This window comes from Perognathus longimembris, chromosome 7 (genome assembly GCF_023159225.1).
Source record: "Perognathus longimembris pacificus isolate PPM17 chromosome 7, ASM2315922v1, whole genome shotgun sequence".
In the NCBI taxonomy this organism is placed as follows: domain Eukaryota; kingdom Metazoa; phylum Chordata; class Mammalia; order Rodentia; family Heteromyidae; genus Perognathus; species Perognathus longimembris.
This window is the reverse complement of record NC_063167.1, coordinates 35,554,921-35,575,838: the sequence shown is the minus strand read 5'-3', so window position 1 is coordinate 35,575,838 and position 20,918 is coordinate 35,554,921. Positions and strand designations below refer to the sequence as shown.

General features: G+C 46.6%; 1 protein-coding gene and 1 non-coding gene across 2 annotated transcripts; one reads left to right on the top strand and one right to left on the bottom strand.

Annotated features, from left to right (window-relative positions):
* Positions 1-3,257: 3,257 nt before the first annotated feature.
* Positions 3,258-20,625, bottom strand: Dmrtb1 (DMRT like family B with proline rich C-terminal 1). The gene is made up of 5 exons (XM_048352119.1): positions 20,571-20,625; positions 10,183-10,818; positions 6,884-7,089; positions 4,764-4,965; positions 3,258-4,063 (listed from the first exon to the last, which is right to left on the bottom strand). The coding sequence occupies exons 1-5, from the start codon at positions 20,623-20,625 to the stop codon at positions 3,999-4,001; spliced, it is 1,164 nt and encodes a 387-aa protein (XP_048208076.1). The 3' UTR covers positions 3,258-3,998.
* On the top strand, positions 12,661-12,767 carry LOC125355765. Its single transcript, XR_007211702.1, has one exon. It is a non-coding gene; the product is annotated as a U6 spliceosomal RNA (small nuclear RNA).
* Positions 20,626-20,918: the final 293 nt, after the last annotated feature.

Sequence of the window (20,918 nt, the reverse complement as noted above, 5' to 3'; positions counted from 1 at the left end):
ACAGACTAGGACTGAGGGCAAGAACGCACCTGTTAGGCTTCCGTGAGGTATTCAGGTGACTGCCCTGAGGGGTCATGGAGAATTCAGAATGTGTGGAAAGCACTTGGCATAGTGCCAAGCATGTGGGGAGTGGCAGGAATGAACAGCCATGCCGGCCTTTGTACTTCTTAGGGTCTCTGAGAGGAGGCTGCCTGCATCCCACCAGTGATACAGGTACCATACAGTGGGCATAAAAGTGGCAAGGGAGGAAGGAAGGCTTTCACATACGAGTGCCTGCAACCTCAGATCGCCCCCTGAGCCAATGTTAGCAGGGACAGAGGGGAAGCATGGAGAGGTTACACCAAACACCCAGGAGCACACAGCTAGGCAGAGAAAAGGAAGAAGACCCTAGCCTTGGCCAAGGACAGGGGGTCATGGTATGTTCTAGAGCCTGTAAGCAGCTCCTTGTGAAGTCCTTGGGACTTCAGGGAAATCATGGTCCCCTGGCCCAGACTCAGAGGGGCACACTTTGTGTCAAGAGAGTAAAGCGTCTCCAACCTATACTCCAGAAAAACTGGGACCATCATGGAGGAAGTGTTTCTCTTTCCTGGAGTTTAGGGGGCCACTACCCAGAGGGACGGTCATGGAAGACACTCCTCATTCTCTGTCCTGACCACAAGAACAAGCATTAGGATTATCTCAGTTCATGGATCAGGGATTGCAGTAACTCCAGGCAACAGCGGGAGGTCAGGCAATGGTGGATGTTGACACCTGACCCTGAGGGATGTTCATGCAGGACGCCGCAGGCTCTTCCCACACCCACATAGCTCTCTCCCAGTCAGGTGTGCTATGGGTGAGCAGGGGTGCATGGCAGCAGATGCCTAAAGGCTGCTTTCCCTGTGCCCCGCTACAAGCCACCCAGGGAATGCTGCTGTATTATGATTTCAAAAGAGCTCAGGATGGCAACCAGGATTAAACACTCCCTCTCCTGCCTCAGCCATGCTTCTGCTGGGGGTTCTTGTGACTTTGGGCACGTCACTGTTGCTCTCCACACTTCACTTTCCTAGCTGAGAAATCCGTATCCTCTTTTGTCTTCAGACACTACCCCAACCTCCAGCCTTGGTGTCCTAGCACATATTCTGCTTTCTTCCCTTTGGGCTGAGAGGTTGACAGTCGCACAGCAGAGCCCAGAGGCTCATCGTTTTTACTTCCTAGTATACCTCCAATCTCCAGTCGCTGCTAGTGTGTTCCTGTTCCTCCACCATGCAGCTGAAACCTGGTCAACCACAGGAGTATGTAGGAAGGGGCATGTTGCTAGGCAACAGGCTCCACCCCCAGAGGCTACAGGTGCGCCCTCTCCTGGCCACTCACTGTCAGTGCAAGACAGGGACTGCCAGAGGCTGCCTTCTGGAATATTCTTAGGGCTTAGAGCTAAACCTTAACTATTTGGGCTGAGTCCTGTTATCACTGGTTCTGATCTCTCTGCTTCCCATCTTCCTCTGAACCTAGTTCACTCTACCTACCGCAGGAATTGGGCTGGGCCATTCAGTGAGGGAGAGGCTGAGGAGGTGGGAAGGCAGGTCCAGTTGGTCATTTTGTGACAGGGATTTGCCATGTGGCACAGGGTGCCCTGAAAGTCACTATGCAGCCCAGGCTAGCCTGGAACTCATGAGCCTCTGATTCAGCCTCCTGAGTGCTGGGATTATAGGCGCAGGCTTGTGAGGGAGAGAGCAACACAAGATATGGTTTCCCAGTGCTTATGTTATTGCTTCTGGAGCAGGCATTCAAGAGAGCATGGGCTGGATTGCCTGGAATAGCTTCAGGACTCAGAAGTCCACTGACCCAGTAGTGTAATCATGATGGAGACCACAGGAATAGGAAAGGCAGGCCTCACACCCAGAAACCAAAAGATTGGGAACAGCCTTCTTCCCTAGTTGATCATTTCACCCCAGGAAGTCCATCAAGGCTTCAGGAAAGATACTGAGCCACCTCTGGACCTGTTAGGACAGGCATAGAATGAACAGCTCTCCTGAGATCCTACCCACAGTTAGGATCCCCATAACAGCACAACACTCTTTTCACAAGGCCAAAGCCTATGCTCTGAATCCATTTCCTTGCCTTGCACTAATCTAGAATGGTACAGTCCACATGGTCACAAACTGTCTTGTAATTAATTCATCCTGGTAGAAAGATATTTCAAATGTAATGAGAAAGTAAAGTCACAATCTAGCCCTACCTTGCTGGACTGAAAGGTCAAGGGCTGGTTAGGGTGGTGAGGCCCAGGGGACCAAGAAGGCAAATATTCTCCCACCCCCCTCCCATGGTCCTGAATCACAGTGGTCTGCAGGGCAGGAACCAGCACTGAGAGGACTGAGCTGGGCTAGTCAACTCCATTATGAGGTGAGGCTGTAGCCAGTGCTGACTTGCAGGCCCCAGGCCTCCATATGTCTGTGTCTACCTGGATGTATTTGCCCTGTAAAATTCCCATTATAGAGACTGGTCTGGTGCCTTCTAACAGAACACAGCAGACCCTGGGCCCCCAATTCACACTGGTGTGAGAGAATAGGATAGGGTATCCTTTTGCAGTGGTCTCCCAGTCCTGGGATCTCAGAGACTATTTAGATGCCCACAGGCAAGTCAGCACGTGCACATGTCAGCCTGTTCTTCTTGGTGTTAGCCCTTCCCCGCCTCTCACACAAAATCCTTCCCTCTGGTTCCTTCCCTCTCCTCGCCCCACTGGGATTACTCTTCTTTTCCTTATTCATTCCTGCCCTTTAGAATATATTCATGATCTTGGCTCCACCAGGCACAGCTCCTCAACCTCAGTCCTGGTACCAGTGCATCTTCTTGTCCATCTTTCCTGCTAGATGCCATGCTTCTCAGAGTCAGAACCAGATACTGCCAGGTTCTGAATACAGTTGAAGGAACAAACATAACTAAGAGTAGAACAAAAACAAAAACAACCCTAGAATCATAAAGTAGCAGAATGGGGTCAGGTTTTGTTTTGCAGTACTAGGAATTAAACTCAGGGCTAATAGCAAAATGCTAACTCAGAATTTTTTAAAGGGCTTAACTAGTATTAATAAAGTAGAGTAATCTACTACACTTTTACTTGACACCTGAGATTAAGGGAGTGGAGGAGACCAGGGAGAACCTTGCCTAAGCAAGTGACAGGCCCTGAACCCAAATCCCCTAAAACTATGCAGGTTCCTGCCTCATTCAGCCCTCCACCAGAATTGTGAGAGAACAGACTTTCCACAAGGATTTCCATTGCTCATTTTATTTCAACAGTCAACTGTTCCCAGAAAGGAAACTACTGATGTAACAGGCGATTCTATTCTCTGAGAACTGCTTCAGTACTTACAAGTGGCCTACTTTAAAACACCTAATAGTAAAACTTGAACAGATTTTTTTTCAAACCAGAAATGATGCCTATGCCAGCTTAAGCTTCGTGGAGGGAAAGTGAAGCATCCACGGTGGTCAGGGTGCTTGCTAGCCAAACTACTAAAGAAGGTGAGGGCCAGTGGCCGAGTAAGGTGGGACACTGTGAGACGCTGCAGACCCGCTGTCAGCACCCCGGTCCTGGCTGCTCGCACTAGCCATCTGCATAGGTTGGGACACTGATGTGTGTGATGTCCCAGCCCTGGGGACCAGGAAAAGGTGGCAGAAGACTGAAATAAATGGTGCCTTCTGTCCTGAGTGGAGCCTGAGGAAATCAAAGGCTGCCTTTGGGGGAGTCCCATAAAGGGTATACCCCCAGGATGGCTAAATTCATTCCTAACGGTGAGCTTCACCAACCCCCACTCCTCAGAGTCCTGGCCCTCCCTCCCAAGTTATATCTTCCTCCATGCCTCTCTCCAACGCCAACCTTCCAAATCACTCATCTTCCATCTTGAGTGGAAATTAGCTGTCCTCTTAAACCTATCAATATCCTTCTTTCCAACACAACAATGAACATAGACAAGAAAATCATTGCTCTAACACCCCTGACTCCCCTGACGGCCGAGGGTGACCTGGGCTTAGTCAGACTTCTCCTGAGAGGATGGCTGGTTGGGCCTTTGGGGAGCTTCTGCACCCTGGTCATCTGTGAAAGACAAAGAAGACAGGCGATTTAAAAAGTGTGTGTGTCACCTGTCCTCACGTGCAGGACTCTTTCTCCAAGGCTTCTCTACTGTTCCCAGCCCTGTGGCCAGTGAATCTTCCTTAAAGATACCAGGTAGAAGATGGGCGTTCTGGCTCCAGACACACAGTACAGATGCCAGCTCCACCTCCACCTCCGTTCCTCGCTCTCAGAATTGCCTTGTGAGGACAGAACCACTATGGGTCCCCTTTTGCAGATGCTGAATAAGGCCCCGAGGAGGGAAGGTGCTCCCCAAGTCATGCAGCTGGGAGTGTAGGGGTCAGGACTCATGTGCAGGCCACCAGCACTGGACCGGGGAGCCTCCAGCCACCTAGGCCAGCTCATACAGTATTACGTACACATCTAGTGTGCAGCAGGCCTCGGCTGCTTTCCCTTTTAGTAAAATGGGGTTGGCACCATACTCCCCTAGCTCATCTAATGGTTCTTCTAGTCATGTTAAAAACAAACAAACAAACAAAAACCCTGTTCAAATCCAGCCCATGATCACAGAGGCACTTGGGGCCTGTGAATCCTGTGCCCCTCCCACAGATGCACACTTTTATGGAAACTAGATGAGGACGTGGGGACTGGAAGCTCAGGTTCTATGCCCCCATGTCACAAGGCTGTCCTCCTTCCTGGGTCTTCTGGGTGTGGGAAGACTCACCAGTGTTCTCCCTGTCTGTATCAGACAGGATGGCCAGAGAGAAAGGCGGTGGTGATGGTGGTGGTGGAGGCGGTGGGAGGAAGTGGAGCGCAGAGAGAAAGCCTGGTGGCAGGAACGGGGGCGGTGGCACTTGAGGTGGGGGTGGCGGCGGCGGCGGCGGCGGGTAGTAGGTTGGCTGGAAGTCTCTCACTGGTTCAGACACCTGTGAGACACACATAGCAGAATGATGAGAGACAGCCAGGTAGCCTGGCCAAACATGCTTCTCGCTCTCCAGAATGGGCGACTCACAAGACACTTGGCACAGGGCACTTGGAGCCAGTGTCCATAAACACCAGCCAAAATGACTGAAGGCTAGAAGGATCGCAGGCCTACTCAGCTATGCCTGGGACCAGCAGATCATGGTACTGAGTGCCCCTTCTGCATGTGCGGGGGATGGCGGGGAGGGGAATGGGTGCCCATGTCCTTAAATACTAGGAGGTAAGTTATATTCAACCTGGTTGTGCTAATAAAAAACAGGTTCAGTATAAGAATAGTACAGAGCCACCACACTGGTCAGAAGCAAATCTGTGTGAGCCCAACCAGCTAGTTACAGTGCAACCGTAGAGTCAAATACAACTTGACCCAGGAGAATCCCTTTCTGGTGCAGGAGATGATTTTTAACCCAAGTGTCAGGAGGCCTTTGGGACAAGTAATAAACAACTTGGGTGTAACCTGGATGCTCCTGAGGCAAGAGAGGCTAGGTGACCTCAGGCAAGTGGCCTCTGGGAGCAGACTGCCATGTTTGGGCTCCTTGGTGGAGGACACTAAGAGGATCTGGAGGGGGGATGCAGTAGACACAGGAGGAAATACATGAATTTGGCTCAGGCACCGCTAGGCCTCTGAGGCCTAGTGCTCCTCAAAGTGTTCTTTGTCAAGTGAGTCTGAGAATCCCCACATCCTGTTCCCTAGATTGGAGGGACAGATAGGACACATTTAAGGCTCTAGACCATTTCCTTACCCGAAACCATCATTTTCTGACTTGAATTGACCACAGGAAAGAGAAGGACTTCATTCTTAATCAGCTACAACGTTCCAGACCCTGAGTTAGGCACACCTTATCGAACCAGTTCATTAACAGGTGCTCCTATGTCTCTGTCATTTGGACCTCACCTGAGTGAGCTCCTGGGAGGCCAGGTTACTCATCTGGGGTACAGAGGCAAAAGTACATCCTGAGCCTGTTCAACTCCAGCCCCTGGAGGAGCCCAGAAGGAGCAGGTGGACAGGGACAGGACAAGAAAGGGAAGGGCATCCCTAGGGAGTGTCTCCAGCCTGTGAAGGGCAGCAGAGTAAAATGACTCACCAGCTCTTGGGTTTGAAACAGCTTCACACACATCAGATTCTCCCTCAGATGTGGTTGGAGTAGAAAGGGGATTATTAGGGCTTGAATCCCAAGCTGCTCAGCCCCTCCCAAGAGCTGGTGGTAGGAGCTCAGGACCAGATAACTGATGAGATGACACTCTTAAGGAAGATGTCTAGCAAACCCATCAGTCAGAGTCCTGCCCTAGATGCCAGGATCAGGCTTCTGTATGAGCAGAAGGTGCGTTGTTGGCGTTCCGTGGCCACAGCCCCTCTCTTTGTATGGAGGCTGGCAATGCCCTGCCTTCCTGGCTGCAATGGAGTAGCTAAAGGCAGCCCCACAGGCACTGGCAGCCAGCAGCAGCATGAGAAGGGCCAAGAGCCAGGTCTTCCCCGCCTCTGTGTGAGACATACCCTTGGGACAGGAGAAAACTTCTGGGCACTGGAGTCAATGATGGCAGTACACAATCCTAGCTACCCACGAGCCAGATGCACCATCTGAATCTCAGTCCCTCATTCATGCAAGAAGCATGGAGGCCATTCTAGCAGCAGTATCTCTTGAGTCAAAGCTAGTGATCAGCCCGTGCTCTGGAGCCTTCTAGCTCTGAAAAGTGCATGTTACAGCCTATGCCACAGGCCCAAAGCTGCAGCCCTGTCTACAGAGGGGCCTCCTGGAGGTGCACCATTTATGACCACTGGCTTCCAGGGACTACAAGCCAATAAATGCAGCAAGGGCAGCTAGGATAAGGAGGAAGAACCTGGAAAGAGTTGGGGCTGGGACTCACCAAGCCTCCTCCATGGAAGTGGCTGCAAGAGACATGCCGGAAGCCCCTCTGTGGGGACAGCCCCAGGCCTGGGGATGCATCCTGGTAACCCAGAGAGAAGGTGCAGTAGGAATGCATGGTGGAACAGCTAGGGTACAGCTTGGAAGACTCTCTCTCCATGTACTCAGTACCCACCACACAGCTGGAGTTCATGCTCAGAGGATGGCCTGAAGAAGAAGGGCAATGAGAGAAATATTACAAATAGAGCTGGAAGGGAAAGGCTTCACATTACTGTCCCAGGGTAACAGCATAACAAACACTCATACTCAACTGAAAAACTCTCACATTCTGAGATGCGCAGTAGTGGCTCATAACCATAACCCTAGCTACTTAGAAGGCTAAGATCTGAGGATCATGGTTTGAATCCAGCCCAGACAGAAAAGCCTGTGAGACTCTTATCTCCAATTAACTGGCAAAAAGCTGGAAGTAAAGCTATAGCCCAAGTGGTAGATGCAAGCCTTTAGTGAAAAAGCCAAGCAAGAGCACAAGGCTCTGAGTTCAAGCACACAGTAAAAGCTCATGTGAACACACACGCGCAGAATTTTCACATTCCATATACAGTCAGCCTCACTAGTCCTTCAGTCTCACCCCTCTACTCTTGCTTCATCTTGAGGCCTTTTCAGATGCTGCTCCCTCGACTTAGGCGGCTTTTACTACCTACTTCACCTTGCCTCCAAAGTCCACAGCAGAGGCAGTGCCTGACTTACCAAGGTTCAACTAAATGATTTTGATCTGTTCATGGTGTAAAAGTGGTATACATTCTAGAGAAAACAGATGACATTTTGATCTTTTCCTGAACTGGCAATATGCACGGAAATATTCTCTCAAGATACCAGTTATCTACAGAAAGGTGCAGTTTTCTCTCAGCCAGCCAGGGGGTCACCAGGAAAAACAGCCACTGCTGTATGCGAACTGTTACTAAAACAAGCATGTTACACACAATGAATAGATTTTTGACATTTTCCAGCTTATAATACTTATCAAGACAAAGGCCCATCATAAATTGAAGATCATCTATATTCTCAACTCTTCCTTGGGACAACAACTAATCCATCAGCTACTAGAGTTCTGTACATTAAGTTGTGTGATTCTTTACTGTCGCACACATAACACACATAAACATCACACACACAAACTAGATCCCAGAAGACAAGGAATGTATGTTAATCAGTTTCTCTGTGCTATGACAATTACCTGAAGAAGGATTTAATTTAGCTCAGTTTCAGTCCATGCTTACTGGTCATTGTTTCTGGGTGGTGGTAAGGTAGAACATGGTGGGAAGGGATGGAAGAGCAAGCTGATCACCTCATGGCAGCCAGGAAGCACAGAGAGCATGTCTGCTAGTGGACTCTCTCCTTTTCCCCTTATGTGCCGCACAGCACTGTACCCCCACCCATCCCAGCTCTGCCTATGGGAAAGTGGCACTCACGTTCAGTCATCTTCCTCCTTTAGTTAACCCTCTCTGGAAATACCTTAAGACACACCCAGAGGTGTGCTTCACTAGCCTCCTAGGGGCTTCTCAATTTAGTCAAGTTAACAACCAAGATTAATACTGAATGGAAGTTGAGGTGTGGCTCAACTGGAAGAGTGCCTGCCCTGAGCTAAAAAGCAGAGTGAATACTAGAGTTCAAACCCCAGTCACTGGCATAGGAAGAAAAAAACAAAAGAAAGGAAGGAAGGATAGAAGGAAGGAAGGGAAGGAAGGAAAGAATAAGATTAATATAGAAGGTGACTTCTTTCTCCCCATCTCTTCACATTACTGGTGTCTGCCACACTGTGCTGCTTCTGTTTGTTGAGAAATGAATAAAAGAAAGGGAGCCCTCCCCCCTCCCATACAAATCCTTAGATCAGGAAAATGGCATTCTCTTAGAATTGCTGTTTGGGGGTCTGTCTTCCCTATTATACAACTAGTTTCTTGGGTACCTAGATTTCCAGTAAGTTCCAAAAGGCAGAAATGACCACAGCTCTACAAAAAGAAATTCTCCAGAATACAGAAGGAAGAGATTGCCATGGAGGGAGGTGCTTGTTTAAGGCTAAAGGGTGAGCAGCTCTTGACTTTGACCTGTGCCCTTCCTATACTACCATGGAACAAAATACCAAGAAAACACATGTTTATACCCATTACGAGCTATTCTTATTTTTAAAACCTCAAATCTGCCCGTAGTTCTAGCTACACTGGAGGCAGAGATTGGGAGGATGAAGGCTTGAGGTGGGAGGATGAAGGCTTGAGGTGAACCCTGGGCAAAACCACCATGAGTTCAAAAAGTTCTGTCTCCATCACCTTTATATTAACAATAAAATGAATAAAAGCTTAAAAACCTCTATCGCAATCAATAAGAAGTTTGGTGCATTCCTGTCATCCCAGCTACAAGGAAAGCATAAATAGAAGAATCAGGGTCCAAGCATAAACACTTAAAACAAAAAAAACCCGAGGATGTGGCTCACATAGTAAAGCATCTGCCAACCAAGTTCCAACGCCCTGGGTTCAAGTCTCAGTACCACACACACAAATAAAAAGGCTCAAATCTACACGTGACTTGAAATTCTGCCAAATACTGAAACCAGCACAGCACAGGGAACATGCACAACCTGAGGAGAGAGGAAAAAGTTGCAAGAACATCTCTGTAGACCAACTATTGCTCTGTACAAAGTAGCCAAGAAGCTTCTGTCTTGTGCCCAAGCACACCCAGGTACGGCAGGAAGATGCAAAAGGGCCGGAAAGTGTGCACGTATGTGCACTGGAGAAGACCGCCGCAGCAGCGTTTTCTGCCCGCACCAAAGGAAGGGAGGATGCGCAGGCGCAGGCACAGTCCAAGTCCAACCCGTCCACTCGGGAAGAACTGCGGCCATGGAAGGCTCCAGCCTGACAAAATGGCGGGAGGGGGCGTGCACAGCGACAAAATGGCGGGAGAGGGCGGGAAGGCCTAAATCCTATGGAGGGAAGTGGGCTGGGACCACACACACCCCCAGAGTGTCTCCATGGAGATGCCACTACTGACTGGGATGGGCGCCATGTTTTTTCTTGCAAAATGGAAAAGCAGAAAAATCCCCCAAAACACGCCAAGCAACAATAAATTTAAAAAAAGAGAAAAAGAAAAACACTGCATCTAACTACTAAAAGACCCAGGACCGCCATTCCTTGTGTAAAAGCCCCGGAGAAGCACGCCCGCCCTGCCCCGCCGACTCGGTCGGCCACAAGGGAACCCTGCGGCCTGTGAGGCCGAGCCAGTGCACCCGCGCACGCGCAGCCCGGGACTTACGGAAGTTGGCGAATGGTGAGGTAGGCACAGGCCGCAGCGGCCTGCGCACCTCTGGACGGCAGGGGAAGGGCCGGGCCACGGGCTCTGGCGGCAGCGGGGGCACCACGCAGCTGGGCATCCATGAGGCGGCCGCGTGATCACTCGGCCCTGCGCGGCCGTGGCCGCGATTGCTCAGCACCGGCTGGAAGGCGCTGGGCCCGGGGCTGCGGCCTCTCGGCGGCCTCTGCATAAATCGAGGGGCCCCACAGCCGTCAAGGCCCAGGCCGACGCCCCGGGCCGCCCCCAGCGGAGGCGGCAGCAGGTGGAGGCCTGGGCCGGGCGTGGCAGCCGCTGCCGCCGTGGCGGCCATGGCCGCAGGTATAGTGGCCACGGCTGCCACCGCAGCCCCGGGAAGCCTTTGCGGCCCTGGCGCACCCAGGGCTGCCTCGGCCTCCTCCTCTGCCCCTTGCTTCTTGAGCACCTTCTGCGCGGCCATGATCTTCTGGCGCTCGGTAATTAAGTAGCACTTCTCGCAGGTGCAGTGCTTCCAGCTGCATTTGCCCGAATGGCCCTTGACCGGCACCAAGAAGCCATGGTTCCGGCATCTGGAGCATTTCGGGGTACGCAGCGTGTTGTCCGCCAGTTTGGCAAGGTCCACTTAAGACACCCGTCACCTTTGGGAGCTGCAGGGCGAGTGAAGCAGGCGTGCGAGGCGCCCCACAAGTCCCCGGTGCCCGGGCATTGGATACACTTGTAACAAAGTGGCTCTGGGCTGTCCCGGGAGTGGCTGCAAGGCGCTTGCATGCTTTCGTCATCAGGTGCAGAAGTTGCAGAGGGTCTGTGCGTTGGGCAATTAGGAGCAAGAGACTGGGGTGAATAAATTATTTTTAAAACACGGAATGCTTTTGCATGGTATGGCGTCTGGGTTCTCTGAATTCTTGGGTGCTTAATTTTCTTTTTCTTTTTTCTTTTTTTTGGCGAGTCCTGGGCCTTAGACTCAGGGCCTGAGCACTGTCCCTGGCTTCTTTTTGCTCAAGGCTAGCACTCTGCCACTTGAGCCACAGCGCCCCTTCTGGCCATTTTCTGTATATGTGGTGCTGGGCAATTGAATCCAGGGCCTCATGTATACGAGGCAAGCACTCTTGCCACTAGGCCATATCCCCAGCCCTGGGTGCTTCATTTTCTAAACTCCCTATTCCTGCCCATTCACAGAGGATGTTTTATTAAAAAAAAAAAAAAAAAAAGTTCAATAGTCCACAGATCTTAAACTCCTGAGGCAGCAGCCCCCTGTAAACCCGTTCCAGTAGAAAAGCATTGGAAAATCCAAGCCATTATTCTCCCCATAGTTGCTGCCTCTGCTTTTGTTTCTCATTTTTCTCTCCGGTTTACGGGGCTGCTTCCAGGAGCTTAGCGCAGTGTGGTGTACCCTTAGAGAGATTCCCATTCTTTAAGGGTCTCCTTGGTATCCGGTGCAGTTTTGGAAGATGGGGCATTCCTGTTGGTAATACCTTCCAAAGTAAAGCATACTTTAAAAAACATTTTTTTGGTCGGTTGTGGGGCTTGCACTTGGGGCCTAGGTGCTGTCCCCCAGCTCTTTTGCTCAAGGCTAGCACTCTACCGCTTTGAACTATAGTTCTACTTCTGTTTTTTTGAATGGTTAATTGGAGATAAGACTCTCATAGGGACTTTTCTGCCTGGGCTGGTTTCAAAGAGCAATCCTCAGATCTCATCCTCCTGAGTAGCTAGGATTAGGCATGAGCCACCAGCGCTTGGCTTAAGCCCGTCTTAAAATAGAATAGATTTAGGATATTCTGGTCTCTCTTGATGATGTTACTTTTCTATGTTTGGTCAGTCAGACTGGAATGCAGTTGGCTGTTTGCATTGGTAACTTTAAATTTTTTTTTTTTAACAGTCCTGGGGCTTGGACTCAGGGCCTGAGCACTGTCCCTGGCTTCTTTTTGCTCAAGGCTAGCACTCTCTGCCACTTGAGCCATAGCGCCACTTCTGGCAGTTTTCTGTATATGTGGTGCTGGGGAATTGAACCCAGGGCCTCATGTATGTGAGGCAAGCACTCTTGCCACTAGGCCATATCCCCAGCCCCTGCATTGGTAACTTTTGAAAAGAACTCACAGCTGTTAGTTGGTCCAAAGACAGATGCTTAATTCAATGTATGGTTACTCAAACTGCGAAATTCATCATGCTTATATAACACAAAATTGAGACAGTGAGAGGTTGCTTCAGCTTATCATTGATTTGCTGTTGAATGATTTCATGTTGTAGGTTATCAGTTCCTCCCTGAACTATAGGTATAGCAAAGATGTTCAGTTCCATTTGTTTACCTTTCACATCTTTGCAATGTTCACTAAGCTTCTCAAATTAGCTTCTCACATTCACCAGCATATTCAAGAGTAAGGAAATGCATTATGTTATTCTTTTCAAGTTGTCTTTTCTACAGCCTCCATTTAGTTTTAAACAATTTCACATTTAAAGCAGGGAGCTGTGCTAACTTTGACAGCACATACACTAAAAGTGAAACGTTACAGAGAAGATTAGCACAGCCACTGTTCAATAATGTCACAAAAATTAATGAAGTGTTCCCTATTAAACAAATGAATTATACAAATGAACCAGGGAGAGGAGAAGCTCCTTGGGGCCCTGCAGCTTGATGTTCAGCTCTGAAAGGTACTAGGTAATTCCCATTGTGAACAAGAGATCATACAGCCTTTTACTATCATTGAGCTCCCTGACATGTTTTCCCTTCATCTCTAGGAACTGATTGATTTCATCCTGCAGTTGATAAAACCCCATGTTCCCTGACTTAGCCACCACCCTTGACAGTGTTAAACAAGAACACCATATTCCAAGTTAAGACCATTCAGTGACTCCTGGTGGTTGTTCAACCCTCTGCTTATAACAAAATTTATATACAGTCCTTTTTTTCTCCCTTTATAATGCACGTGCACACACACATACACACACGTGTGTGTACTCACAAATTTAAACACTAATTATACTGTCCTTTTTGATATCACATTGTTGAGCTACCTGTGCACAGAGACTGCTTCAGTGTGTGATACAGTAGCATATAATTAAATAGCTTGGATCAAGATTGAGATGATTCAGTTCTTTTTTGACAAATGCTATTAACTTTTTTTTTTTTTTAGATAATCATGGCTATATCTAGTTGTAGTAAAGCCACTTAAATTTCAAATGTCCTCACTTTTTCAGTGATAAAACAAGTCTCTCTGTCCTCAACCTTAAAAACAAAAACAAAAAAAAGTCCCTCACATCTTGGGAGATGGGTTGCTAGCACTGGGTGTGTGTGACAAGGACTGAATGATGCTGTCCTTTAGCTTTTTGCTCAAAGCTGGCTCTCTATCACTTGAGCACAGCTCTACTTCTAGCTTTTGTGTGTGTGTGTGTGTGTACCTATTTTACAGCTTGAACTTGGGGTCTAGGTGCTGTCTCTGAGCTACTTCATTCAAAGTTAGCATTCATGACACTTGAGCCACACAGATAGACTTCTGGCTTTTTGCCAGTTAATTAGAGATCAGAGTTTTACAGACTTTCCTGCCTGGACTGGCTTTCAACCTTGATCCTCCTATTCTTAGCCTCCTGAGAAGCTCAGATTGCAGGCATGAGACACCAGCACTCAGCTCAGTCCCCACATCTTCTAGTCCTATGTATGGCTTGCAATGACAGCAGTTCCTCTCACGTGTCAAACTCTGCAGTTATCCAACCAACAAAAATAGGCAGTTGGGTAGTATTTGTAATGCCCATTGTCTTACAACAAGCTACAGAAAAAGAAGTGGAAATCTTCAGAGTCCTTCAGTGTTTTTCAATATCTTGTCCTGTCAGTAATCCCACCTGAGACAGTACTCCAAAACAAACCAGCATTCTGAAACAATTTTACTTTGGTACTAACAACTCTGCAGCAGCCACGCACACTCTTCACAAACCCCCCTCTACATGGGCCTCCACTTCTTTAGCTTGCTCACTACATAACTCATATGACTAATGTCTCTGTCACAGTGAGGCCTAGTGAAAGCCATTTGTGATTCCAAACTTCCCTGAGGAGCACTGATTTTTATCCAGTTGCATTTGACCTCTGATTCATTGAGTTCAGGATATTCTGGGCTGTAGTGGTGCTCCAGAGTGGCACAGAGCTTTGCCTTTGCCTTCAAAAACAAAAAACCAACAACAAAATCATTTGTCTATTTCTCTTGGAAAGATCACTGTATATCAGTTTTTGTTTCCCTTGTAGTCTCCGTTTGCAGGATTCAACATTTCTTAGGTTTTAATAACTTAGGTTTTAACAACTGTCCAGTGTGTGTCTGTCAGCAGCAATGAAATTACTTTGCTTTGATCTTTGTTCTAATTCTGAATCTTGGATTTGGAACATATTAACGTTTGCATTGTCGACTCTAGAGGTCTTTTCTGGATAATGTAGTTTTTGTCATCTTCCCCTGAGATCTAGTTTATGTGAGGATTATTGATCATGGACATGGATGAAGGTTATGTTGACAAAGATGTTGACATGTCATTCTTGTTGGAGGCAAGCTCATCAACATCACAAAGAATCACCACTGCATAACCTCATCAATGCCAGATAGTTACAGTTTCACCACAGGGTTTTGACACTTTCATAACATGTACACTCCCAGCCTGCTTGACATTGCTCTCTGAGTTGCCACAATACAGGGTCTGATAAGCATACCTGTCTATTCTGTCATGTATGTGTTCTGTATATCCCACAGTGGATGTTCCTTACTTGTCTCTCAAAATTAATATTATTATGATTCACTTACTACAAACATATTGCTATGATAAAATCACCCCCCCCCCTTTTTTTGGCCAGTCCTGGGACTTGAACTCTGGGCCTGGGTGCTGTCCCTAAGCCTTTGTGCTCGAGGCTAACACTCGACTACTTGAGCCACAATGCCACTTGTGGATTTTTCTGATTAGTTTATTGGAGACAAGAGTTTCACAGATTTTCCTTCCCTGGCTTGCTTCAAACTGCAATCCTCAGACTCAGCCTCCTGAGTATCTCGGATAACAAGCATGAGCCACCAGCTCCCAGTCACCTATATTCATTGAATTTCAAATTGAAATTCAAATTGAATTTCAGTTGCTTTGACAGGGCCAAATGATTTTTCACTTGTGGGCTGAACATTCTCTACCCTTGCTATAAAGCAACTTAAATCTTAAGGAAAGCTAGCACAAACTTCATGATGTACCTAAGAACTTGAAATTATTCATATTCTTTTTTGGCAGGAATTTGTGACACTCTGAGGTGTCATGAAGCATGTGCACTGGTATGCAATCTGAACATATATTGTAGATCAGTTATATTTAAGGAGGTATTTATGCTTCATACTTAGCTAAGTGTGTATTTTTCACTGCCTTTCTTTGAAATCTCTGGTGATAGGATGGTAGTAGCCTCAGACTAGGAAAGTCCTTCTCGATTTTCCGGAGTCTCTGAGTGAAGTTCTACTTTGCATTTCCTACCAGCTTCCTAGAAAGAAGAAAAGGTTGCCATTCGGAGGCTTACTAGACCTAGAGGGCTGAAAATAGGTTTATAAATCTCCTTTCAAGAAATTTCTCTTGCGGGCCCAGTGTAGTAACTAATACTTGTATTCGCAGTTGCTCTGGAGGCAGAGATGAGGTGGATCAAGGTTTAAAGCCAGCCCTGAAAGAAACTTAGTGAGACCTCACGCTCGTTTCAATAAGCTAGGTATGGTTGGTAGTAGGTACCTGCCACCCCAGTTACTTGCCAGCCATAATGGATGAGCTTATCTAAAAATAACCTGCAGCAAAAGTGACTGGGGTTTGAATATCCTTGGCAGATGTTCTACCACTTGAGCCATGTGCCTCCCGCCCCCCGTCTTTTTTATTTTAGTAAGTTTTCAGATAGGTTCTTGAGTTTTTGCTCGGGGCATACCTCTAAGCACAATCCTCCTCTCCAAGGCCTCCTCCACACAGCAGCATGCATGACTTATTGGTCGAGATGGGTTCTTGCATTGGTTTCCTTCCTTCCTTCCTTCCTTCCTTCCTTCCTTCCTTCCTTCCTTCCCTCCTTCCTTCCTTCCTTCCTTCCTTCCTTCCTTTCCTCCCTCCCTCCCTCCCTCCTTTCTCTCTTTCTTTCTTTCTTTCTTTCTTTCTTTCTTTCTTTCTTTCTTTCTTTCTTTCTTTCTTTCTTTCTTTCTTTCTTTCTTTCTTTCTTTCTTTTTCATGTGCTGACCAGAACTTCATTTCTCCCATTCTCAGCCTCTCAAGTAGTTAGGATTACAGGTGTGAGCCACCACACCTAGATAGTATTTATTTTTAGTACTGGTATTTGAACTCTGGAACTCATTCTTGCTAGACAAGTACTGTACTATTTGCCATCTCCTCATCTTAACAGAAGGACAGAAGCATGTTCCTTATATTAGTTGGCCCTTAAGGAAATTCACTGGTAGCTTTGCCTCTATTTAAGAAAGACTAGGTTTGTCTTTGCTTTTCTCCAACACCTTCTATATTAATTTTATACTTGGAATTCTTTTCCAAAAATTTCCTTAGATCAAGAACAGGCAAGCTCTTTTTTCAATCTGCTGACAGAAGATTGGGATCATAAACTGCATTGTTCCAGCATATTGCAAAATATGATCAGTTAGCATTATCAAATGTAAACTTGAACCTTAAGTAATGTTGGATAATAATGCCTTAAAAAGAAAAATGTTGGGCTGGGGATATGGCCTAGTGGTAAAGTGTTTGCCTCAAATACACAAAGCCCTGGGTTCAATTCATCAACACCACATATATAGAGAGAAAAAGCCAGAAGTGGTGCTGTGGCTCAAGTGGTAGAGTGCTAGCCTTGAGCAAAAAGAAACTCAGGGACAGTGCTCAGGCCCTGAATCCAAGCCCCAGGACTGGCAAAAAAAGAAATATCATTTACATTTCATGCTTGACCACCCATATGTCTTCATTTTCTCATTAATGACTTAAGAAAATTCAATTTAAAGCAACTCATTTGAGTGAATATGTTTTAGCCTTGTTTAAATACAAAATGCTACCATTTCCCTTAGTAGCATTAGCGGGGAAATATCCCAAGGTATTAGGAATTTGTATAGTATTTCAAAGACATCAATACACAACCATATATCTTTTTAATCAGTAGTCACATCATAAAATGCAGAAACTCCAGAGATTATACAGTAAACAAATCTAAGAAGGAGGAGGAAAAAAACTAGTTTATTTCTTCCTTCTCCCCAAAGTCTCAATTTGTGTAAGTAAATTTCAACAGCATGTTATTTATTCTACTCTTGGAATGTGGGCAAATTGATTGTTTTATTTAGGCTGATGATTAATTATTTCAGAGGCCGCTGCTTTTTAAAAGAAATATACGCACACATCTCTCTAAACTGTTACTTTAAAAAGACAGTGGCATGGTTTAAACTTAGGAGACTGGAAGGCAGAAAGTGTGGAGCAGAGTGTAAGTGAATGCTCCTCCCCGGCTCTTGAAACCTAGGACCCTAGGATGCAATTTCTGCACCATCCAGGCAATAGTTAGAAAGTAACAGCTTGTGAGGACCCTAGAGATGTGGGAGCTGTGAAAGTGCAGAAGGAATGATGGGATGGCATGTATGGAGAAAGCCTGTTGCCAGTGGAAAATGGTTGGCTTGTGTTTACTGGCTTATGTATGCTATCTTGTGTTTAATCACAAAGTGGCAAAAACATAGGATTCTGAGCATGTGACATTACATGCTGAGCCTATCCAAAGGCAAAGTGTGTATCTGTTCTTGTATGCCTGACTCTTGATATGTACTGATATCCTGCTATCTACCTCAGAGGAGCCAGTCCTTTGCTCTGTAAACCAAAACCCACCCAAGCTAACACATATTCTCTTATCAATTAAAAGCAGAGGACTAGCTGGGAACTAGCTCAATGTCTGTAACTCTGCTCCTCAGGAGGCTGAGCTCTGAGGATCAAAGTTCAAAGCCAGCCCTGGCAGCAAAGTCCATGGAAATTTTTTTATCTCAAATTAACCAGCAAACAAGCCAGAAGTGGAGCTGTGGCTCAAATGGTAGAACACTAGCTTGAAAGGGGAAAAGTTTAGGAGCAGCTCCCAGACCCTGAATTCAATCCCCAGGACTGGCAAGAAAAAGAAAGATGAAAGGAAGAAAGAAGGAAAGAAAGAGAAGGGGGGGCTGGAGGGAAGGAGGGAGGAAGGAAAGAAGGAAGGAAAAGAAAGAAGAAAGCAAGCAGGCAGGCAGGCGAGTCTTGAGGAAGCTCGGGAATTCACTGGGTCTTTCTTTCCTGTGGGGTCTCTCTTGCCTCTCTTGACCATTTCTTATGAGTCTAGAATAATTCTTTTTATCATCACGACATCTGCTGGATGGAACCTGCAACTGCTGCTGAGGAATCACTGTTTTGAGCACAAAGGTGGCAGTAGCCTGGTGAACATGTGTGACTTCCCACTTTAGATAGGGCCCCCTTTCTCTCAGGGTCCTAGGTATCCTAATGCCTCTTATTAAACTGCCACTGGTACAGTTTGAACCACCTTGCATTATGTACAGCATGCAATAGAATGTTTCCTTAGTGTCAGCACACAAGTAAGGAAAGGATCATTTGCTGGTAGCATCTTTCTCCAGCAGCTATACTCCAATATCTGCTCTCTTCCTCTTCAGCATCTCTCCTATGAACAATGAAAACTACTGAAGATTTCATAAGGTGGAGGGGAGGATGCTTAAAGCCATATCATTTCTCTTCCCTCAAGGGAAAACCTCACCTCACACACACACACACAAAAGGAAAATTTCCTTTAAATTCTGCTCCTATGGGAATGGCAAGCAAGGCCTGGAGCACAGTGGCTCACACCTGTAATACTAGCTACCAGGGAAGTGGAGATATGGAAGATTGCAATTTGAGGTCAGCAGACCTAAAAGAAAGGAAAGCCTCATTTCAATCCATAAACTGTGATCCCAACCATGCAGGAGGATTTAGGTAGGAGAGTTGGGATCAAGTTCAGCGCTGGGCAAAAATAGGAGATACTATTTGAAAAAAAGGGGGGGGAGGAGGTACAAAGTATGGCCATGTGGTAGAGTGCCTGCAGAGAGAGAGAGAGAGAAGCATACAGCAGGAATTTATCTCCCAAGAGTCCTTTCCATTTTATGTTTCAGAGGGCAAATTCAGTCCACATTGAATAGAAAACAAATGACAAGAAATACTAACTCTAATGACAAGCACACTAGGTTAGAACCCAATTGTTAGTGATTAGCTGTTGCATACATTGTTGCTTAACTTTTTTGAGCCTGGGTCACAGTAGTAATACCTCACAATGATGTGTGCAAATGTTTCTCTCACTTGGCAATGTTAATACTTAACTAATGATAACAACTTTGCAGACCTGGTCTCATTAAATTAAACACCGTTATTTAGAAGGAAAGCACTTCCATTGTGTTTATTGGACAAGGGTAACACTGCAGCTTAGCATTATGAAAAGCCCTACCCAAGTGACACCAGAAGTACAGAAGCATAGTTGAATCCCTCCCAGTGTCCTCCTCCTCACCCTCCCTTCTAGTGCCTTTTCATTTAGCCCTTTCCCTCACTTGAAATATGAAATGAGATCTCTAATTCTTGCAGGGCTGAGATGATGCATTTGAATGCCCACTACAGCATGGGTACCTGGCAGTAAGTATGTATTACATGAGATCACATTAGGGAGGGGTCTGGGGAGGAAATGAGGAGGAAGTAATACCTCTCACTTACCCAAGGTCCCCTCCCGCCACAGGGAGCATTCATCTACACAGCTTTTATGTGGCATTAGGGTTCTCCTAGCACTGATTAAATGCAAACTGTAGAATGCTGCATCTATCACTCTTTGTAGTTTGTGAGCACTGTGTGGCCAGTGCAAATTCAGATGTGCTGACAGGATAAAACATACCAGATTCCAAAGCCACAAGATGAGAAATTTTTTAAGAAGCAAAATATCTCAAAATTTTTGTTTAGATTCCGTGGTGAAGTAATATTTTGAAAATATTGAGGTAGGTAACCTTTTTATGTGTCTTTTAACTAGGCTCTTTTCTTTTCCCCTGGTCCTGGGGCTTGAACTCGACCTGGGCACTGTCCTGAGCCTCTTGGTGCTCAAGGTTAGTGCTCTACCACTTGAGCCACAGCACCACTTCTGGCTTTTTCTGAGTAGTTTATTAGAGATAGAGTCTCACAGACTTTTCTGCCCTGGCGGACTTCAAACTGTGATGCTTATATGTTAGCCTCCTGAGTGGCTAGGATTCCAGGTGTGGGTCACTGGTGCCCAGCCCTTTTTACCGTTTTAATGTGGCCACCAGAAACTTTGAAATTATATCTATAACTTACATTTTCTTTCTACTGGGCAACCCTGCAGAGATTTGTCTGCTTGGCCCACCTCCCACCTGCAAAGAGCGGGATGCTCCATCTCCCCGCAGATGGCACCACTGTCTCAGCCATCGCTCATCAGCTGGAGCACCTTCACTAGCACGGAGCTCTGCTCTGCACCATCCAGACCTTCCTAATAGAAGTACAATGCGGCCTCATGTCTTCGAACTGAAAATGTTTATCTGTTAGAACTTGCCAACTAGAAAAGAATCTAAAACTCTAGTTTGCATTTGAAACCTCTAATGTATTGACATTGTTTATTGTAATATTTTCATATTTACCTTGTGAAGTACAAGTTACCTGTAAAATACTATGCACACTTGCCAAGAAAGAAGAGTGTCACAAGGTGACACAGAGTGGCACAG